The sequence below is a fragment of the Petromyzon marinus genome, chromosome 4, assembly GCF_048934315.1.
Source record: "Petromyzon marinus isolate PM22_M1 ecotype Great Lakes invasive population chromosome 4, UKy_Petmar_22M1.pri1.0, whole genome shotgun sequence".
Classification (NCBI taxonomy): Eukaryota; Metazoa; Chordata; class Hyperoartia; order Petromyzontiformes; family Petromyzontidae; genus Petromyzon; species Petromyzon marinus.
Window position 1 is genome coordinate 1,057,501 of NC_133670.1, and position 7,253 is coordinate 1,064,753.

Genomic DNA, 7,253 nt, shown 5'->3' on the forward strand with positions numbered 1-7,253 from the left:
GGCAAGGTCAGCTCACTACCGATCGTGGGTCAGGGCCTCCACTCGCCAATTACAACACCATGGGAGACAGTAAATTGATCCCAAACACCTGCGTTATAAACAGCAATATTGATCCCAATACCGACGGCACAAGGGCTATAAATACCACACACACACCCATATATATAAACATACATTGCACGAATTCACCACACGCTGGTATAGAACAGGCGACGGATCTGTGACTACATTGGAATGGAGGGGGGCAGGAAACGTGCCATGCTGGACCGTGCCAACAACCAACAACGGCCCGTCAGGGCAACTGCGTCTTGAGGAGGTAAAAGTCGCGCACAGAGCGCGCGAGCCAAGCGCAGAGGTCGCGCGCCACCACGAAGCCGCGCACCTTCCTGCTCCAATCTCCCGCCGAGGCGGCGGCCCCGGACAGAGGGTCCGAGGCCGCCAACCCCTGGAGCTCCCCGGCGAGCTGCGCGCGACCCTCGGTGCCCGACCGCAGCAGCGCTAGAGCCGCGCGTGCGCTCATCGTGAGCGCGAGGAGCTGGGAGCGCATAGTCGCGAGGCGCGCCCCCAGCTCGGCACGGCCCAGCCCGGTTTGGTCGTCGGAGGCGAGCAGCAGGAACTCGCAGAGGGCCCTGTAGGCGAGTGCTAACTCGCCGAGGCGCTGCGCCGGGGAGAGGGCGCGCCACACCGAGTAGGAGATGACGGCTGTGGGCAGTCCGCTGAGCTGCAGCTCGGGAGCGGAGAAGGCTGGGTCGCTGAACGGGGCGCCCTGCACTGATATCTGCGGTTGGTGGTGGCAGTGGCGGAGGCAAGGAGGGAGAGATGATTTGGAGTGAGACGTGGTGGAAAAGACACACGAGAGAGACAAGAACAGAGAGGTGGAGAGAGACGTGGAGAGAGACACGAAGAAAGACAAGAACAGAGACGTGGAGAGAGACGTAGAATAAGACACGGAGAGACAGCTTTAAACCGCCTCTACTCTAATCTAGATTTGAAGTTTTCGTGACAGCAGGGATCCATACTCTTTGGTTCTTTCAGTAAGGTCACGTAGGTATAAAATAAAATAAATTAAATCTCGACGCTTCGGGCGCAACAGAAGCGTCCGTAAACAGGTGGGACCCCACAGCAAGAAACAATTGCTGAAGTGGGCAAAAGGGCTGCTGTTACCTATATAGGTACGAGAGGGGGGAGGAGCCAGGGAGGAGAGATAGAGAGGGGGGTGTGGGGTAGGGGGAGTGGAGTGCTGCCAAGTGGAGCGCTACTAGAAGGGATTAAAGGGCGAGCAGAGAACAAAATGGCAGGGGGGGTTGGAGAAGGGAAGAGAGCGGGGCTGGGAGTGGGGAGTTGAAGCAACAGGAGATGCGGATATGAAGGCAACACCGTAAAGCATTTAAGGTTTTACCTGGTTAATAACATCCTTACAATGATTGCTCAATTTGTATCCATCTTCTTGGTTGAAGTTATGTCTATGTTTATATGTCTGGATGGCTTCATGAACAAACCTTTGATAGTAAACCAAAGGTTTGCAGAGCACCTTGGTCTCGGAAAAAACAATATCATGAGAACCCACAGCGTTATAGCAATGGTCAGCCACGGCGGAGGTATTAGTCCTGCCGTGTTTCAGATCTGCCTTGTCCTCGCGAACACGGTTCCGAGATATGTCATTTCGTTTCCCCAATGTAACATTTTCCACAGGTGCAACTTAGTTTGTCGACTCCAGGATATTGCATGTCAGGAATGACATCCTTCACAGATGGGATTTGATCATGTATTTTGTGTACTGTACTGAATCGGACCTGGATCTTGTGTTTGTTTAAGATTTTGGAAATATTTTTGATAATGCCTCAGTAGGTTGTTTCTCCATGGTTGGAGAAACAGCTTTGCGGATAATGCGGTCCGAATATCGATTCATCTTAAGGGCCTGGTGTACGTGTTCCAGTTCACTGGCTAGGTGGTGTTGGTCAAAAATGCAGTGGGCCCTATGGTGTAGTGTTTTAATTAGGGAATTCTTATGTGCCGGATGGTGGTGGGAATCAGGTTTCACATAGGAATCTGTGTGGGTGGCTTTCCTGTAGACAGAGTGTCCCAAAGAGCCATCAGGTCTCTTCTCAAACAAAACATCCAGGAATGGTAGCTTACTATCCTTCTCCTCTTCCATGGTGAATTTGATGGATGGGTGTATGGAATTAATGTGGTTGAGCAATTGGTTAAATACTGGCAAGCCATGTGGCCAATTGACGAAAGTGTCATCCACATATCTCTTCCACAAGGAAGGACGTAGGGTGGATGTCTGGATGGCATCTGTTTCAAATTTCTCCAAAAAAACATTCGCTGTCACTGGTGATAAGGGGGAACCCATGGGGGCACCTTCATTTTGTTTGTAGAAAGTGCCATTCCAGGTGAAGAAAGTGTTGGCAAGGCAGTGCCTAACCAGAGTAGGAACATCAGGGTTCAGTCCATGTTGGACTAAATGTTCAATTATTGCTAAGGTGTCAGGCACAGGAACCTTGGTGAACAGAGAAACCACATCAAAGCTGATGAGAAAATAATCTGCGGACAGTGGAATGCCCTTGATTAGAGAGACCAAGTGAGCTGAATTATATACTGCTGAGGTAGTCTTGCCAGTGAATGGAAGCAAGGTATCAGACAGAAAACGGGCCGGCTTGTAGGTAGGTGAGTTGATAGTGGAAACGATGGGCTGCAGTGGAGTGCCTTCTTTATGGATTTTAGGAAGACCATTCCTGACATGCAATATCCTGGAGTCTACAAACTAAGTTGCACCTGTGGTGATTGTTACATTGGGGAAACGAAACGACATGTCTCGGACCGTGTTCGCGAGCACAAGAAAAATCTGAAGACCAAGGTGCTCTGCAAACCTTCGGGCCACTATCAAAGGTTTGTTCATGAAGCTATCCAGATATATAAACATAGACATAACTTCAACCGAGAAGATGGACACAAATTGAGCAATCATTGGAAGGATGTTATTAACCAGGTAAACCCTTTAATGCTTTACGGTGTTGCCTTTATATTCAGATCTCCTGTTGCTTCAGCTCCCAGCCCCGCTCTCTTCCCTTACCCCCCCCCCCCTTCCCCGACATTTTGTTCTCTGCTCGCCCTTTAATCCCTTCTAGTAGCGCTCCAATTGGCAGCGCTCTACTCCCCTTACCCCCCCCCCCCTCTCTATCTCTCCTCCCTGGCTCCTCCCCCCTCTCTTACCTACATAGCCTCTTGTTACAGAAGCCCGTTTGCTCACTTCAGCAATTGTTTCTTGCTGTGGTTGTCCCACCTGATGATGGACGCTTGTGTTGCGCCCGAAACGTCACGTGATTTAATTTATTTTATACCTACGTGACTTTACCGAAAGAACCAAAGAGTACGCCTCTACTCTGTTTCCCTCACTGGCTTAAGAACCCGAGCACGGAGGGTAGTAGTGGTAGTGGTGGGGGAGCGATAGTGCAGAGGTTAGTGCGCTGCGCTGCAAACCCAGCGATCCAGGTTCGATTCCCTCTCACGGGCCAACACCAGTGACGAATATCTGAACCGGCCCTGGGCTTCCCCTAGGTCGACCCAGCCTCAAATGAGTACCTGGTGCTGTGTGTAAGCATCGCTACTGGGGAGAGACAGGCGGCCGCTAACAGCACTTGCCCCAACAGTCTGTTAAAAGCTATACGTGGGGTCTTTGTAAGATGGCGTAGTGCTTAGCGCGTCGCTATGCTTCGACCCCGGCAGAGAACCCGAGTTTATAATTCCCCACTCACGGCCATCATCAACACCGGCCTATCCTAGGTCGACTCAGCCTTAAATTATTACCTGTGTAAAATATCACCACTAGACGGGCGTGGTGCTGGCCTACCCTATCCAGCAGTCTGCTAAGGCTATACGGGGAATCTTTGTCGTTTTGGCTGCTATACATTTCCACGTGATAAGCCACTTTTCGTTGAATTATCTTTTGTGGCCAGGTCACTTCTGAAAGAGAGTCATATAGCTCAGTGGACTTTAACTGGTAAAAAAAATAGTATAGATTAGTTGTGTCTGATGTGGTCAGCACTCACGTAGGCGGTGTACAGCTCCTGCGACTCCCTGTAGAGGTAGACTGAGTGGATGTACCCTGCGCTAAGCAACTCGGGCAGAGTCGCGTTGGCCGAGCCCTGCGACTGGAGTCGCGCGGGGGAAAGGAATACCAGGACCACGGCGAAACCTGCAGTCAACACCACCACCAAGATCATCATCATTACCACCACCAGCAGCAGCATCAACATTGCCACCACAAGCATTATTATCATTATGATCATCAACATTACCACCACCAGCATCATCAACATTACCACCACTATTAACACCACCAGCATGATCATCAACAACATTACCAGCATCATCAACACCAGCGTCATTATCATCATTACTACCAGCAGCAGCATCGTCGCCATCATCAAAGACAAATGCAACATAAACATAATCAAACTAAACATCTACTCCACTACCTCTAGCACCATCGTCAACAAAGAAAAATATCCCCTGTATAGCCCTTACTAGTCACATTGCAATGTTCCTGAAGAAGAACGTTTTAATCAGTGTGCACTGCCTGTGGAGAGTCATAACAAATTTAGGGAAACTGAAAAATGGGAAAATATGCACGCTTGCAGTTACATCGAGAGACAAGAGGAACGCGTAGAGTAGAGAACACACGCAGGTCGGTGGTGGCATCGTCCTCACTATTAGGACAAATGAGTGCAGCGCTTGGGCAAGACGCGCCATGGCTAGACGACTCCCATCACCGAATCATTTCCACGGGGCATTATTAAAAGTATCCATAGCAGTAAACTGTCGAAGCGTCAAACGAAATGAGGGTTTAAAATAGCCTGCGATGTCGTTCGCAATAGCGGACCATTCGGTCCCGACGTTTAGTTCGCTGTCCTTCCCCCCGCACGATTATCACGGTCGGCTATATGTACGGTGCGAAGAAAGTTCAACATACATACACACACATACGTCAAAACGCTCATGACCACGCGTCTAAAGTGTGGACACAGTAAGCGCGGCCTTCATCGGAGCGCCGCGTGTCAAGGCGTCATTGCAGGAGAAGTTTGCGAATCCCATTTTCAAATTGTAAAACACGGGGCTGCACGCGGCATTCAGCTCGTTCAATTAAGTATGTAATCCGCGATGCAGTTCGCGTGCACATTTCCATGCCGACGTTTTGCGCGCGCGTCGGCAGATTAATCAAGGAGATGCGTCGTTAAGCTGAGGATCTCTCTAGGAAAACAAGAAGAACGGCGACGACGTTGAGTCGGTTGCTGAAATCCGACGTGACCAACGTAGACGTTAAAAAAAGGTTACGCATAGAAGAATACCTGATGATGTAGGTAGTGACGAGAAGGAAACTGGTACGATTTGGAAACATATGTAGGATAGACAACAGGAACATTCAAGGTGTGTTGTTTGGAAAAAGGGAAAGAACCGGACAGAGAAGACGACATCATAAGCGATTGGTGCCAGCAAGATGTGGCACTACTTGAGCATATTGGCAAGGCAGAGGAAAGTGGAAACAATTGTCCAAATGTGCAGTGGACACCTACGGGTTATCTGCCCATGGATGGTGATGATAAGGGATTGATTCGTGAGACACGGGCAATGCGGGGATCCGGAGTCCACGAGTTTGTTGAATTTTCACTTAAAACTTTCGTGACTGCAGGAATTAATATTCTTTGTTTCTTTCGGTAAAGTCACGTAGATAGAAATAAAAATAAAAAAGTGGTTTAAAAATAAATAAAAGTGGCTTTATTTTTATGATTTATATCTACGTGACTACCGAAAGAACCAAATAGTTTGTTGAATGTCTCGTGTTCCTCATTGGTCTGCGTTCGTTACGAATACACGTGCGCCTTCCCAATGCAATCACCATAATCATCGCCACAATCGCCACAATCTTTTGAACGCGACGAACAGTCGTGCTTTCAAGTTGCTCAACGACTACGAATGCTCAGCGATCGTGCACGCCGCCGTAGAAGAGCCCCCGTGTGTTGGCGGCATTGCCACGGAAGCAACCTGGGCTCCCGTCTCTCCCGCGATGTTCGCATCGCAACAACGACAATGATGGCCCGTGGCTCGCTTGCTCAGAGAGGGCAACTGCGCGGCTCCAGACCCCGCACACACAGCCAGCCGGTGAGCCGGCGCCGATTTACGTTGCCCGAGTTTTGCGGTCCTCGATATAGAGCACCGCGATAGATAAGCAGGTAATTATCTGTCTTCTCCATAATTATGTCTGTCTCTCCAAATATATTACACAATACGGTGACTCCCACGGCATTGTGCGAGTGGACAGTGTCCAACGGCGTTGATTGATAATTGCTGCTGCTAATTGTGGAATGCTTTGATGTTGTCTGCCGGCCGCGTCGCCCCTTTTACAAAGAGCTTCTTAGCTCACTGGGCTTTACTCGATGGGAAATAAACTTTTGAAATTCCGACAGTGGCCATGGTGTCAATGACTTGTAATGTTGTAGTGGGTTTACTCTCCAACACACCAGTGTGTTGTACTCGTAACAAATTCGCATGTTTGTTTTTTCGTGACAAACCTTACGAATTAGCTGTGTCGGGTGGTGGCTGGTTTAACGACACATTCATATTTACGCGATCTAACCCAAAAACACCTCTATGATGGTGTCAATGTGGGTCGTGTAAAAGTGGGGAAAAAAACAATGATCTGATATACAGACACTATGAAGTACACATACTGTCTGCTGATCTACTCTTGTTATTTGTTGTGTTGTGTTCTCTGTGTCAATGTGTTATCGGCCAATGAATGCGAGCGCGTGCAGAGAGAGAGAGAGAGAGAATCGATGACCCAGGCTTTGAATCTTACCCAGCACGGCGCGCGACGACGGCATCATCATGAACATCTTTTCACCGTGGTGGCGGTCACGGTGGCTTCTGCTCTCCGCATCTCTGCGGCGTTGCCCTTAAATAGTCCCCGCCGATGCCGCCGCTGCTACCGAAACCGCTGAAGATGCCCGTCGCACGCAGCTTGGGGTGTTTTTTCTCCGTCATCCCGAAACCCGAAGAGATCCGCAAGAGTAGCGGCCTCGCGGGTGGGGCGGGGGGGGGGGAACTCTCCTCCTCGCCCGCAGAGATTGACCAACCTCACCACCCGTGCAGTCCACGACCCACCCACCCCCAGCCCACGTCGAGAGCGCCGGGTGGGTGAGGGCCGAGAAGCCCCGCTCGCAGTGACCGTGGAAGTCACGCGGAAACACCGT

General features: G+C 50.0%; 1 protein-coding gene across 1 annotated transcript; it reads right to left on the reverse strand.

The window, feature by feature from the left end:
* Positions 1 to 292: 292 nt before the first annotated feature.
* CLCF1 (cardiotrophin like cytokine factor 1) lies at positions 293 to 7,044 on the reverse strand. Its single transcript, XM_032946631.1, has 3 exons — positions 6,955 to 7,044; positions 4,053 to 4,154; positions 293 to 778 (listed from the first exon to the last, which is right to left on the reverse strand). The coding sequence occupies exons 1-3, from the start codon at positions 7,042 to 7,044 to the stop codon at positions 293 to 295; spliced, it is 678 nt and encodes a 225-aa protein (XP_032802522.1).
* Between the last annotated feature and the right edge of the window lie 209 nt (positions 7,045 to 7,253).

Bases quoted from the DNA above. Each gene is read 5' to 3' on its own strand.
- CLCF1 (XM_032946631.1), bottom strand. From the start codon at position 7,044: ATGACGGAGAAAAAACACCCCAAGCTGCGTGCGACGGGCATCTTCAGC. The intron at 4,155-6,954 runs GCAACGCCGCAG...GCGCGACTCCAG, and splicing joins TCGGCGGGGACTATTTAAGG to TCGCAGGGCTCGGCCAACGC. The intron at 779-4,052 runs GTGAGTGCTGAC...CACCAACCGCAG, and splicing joins AGGAGCTGTACACCGCCTAC to ATATCAGTGCAGGGCGCCCC.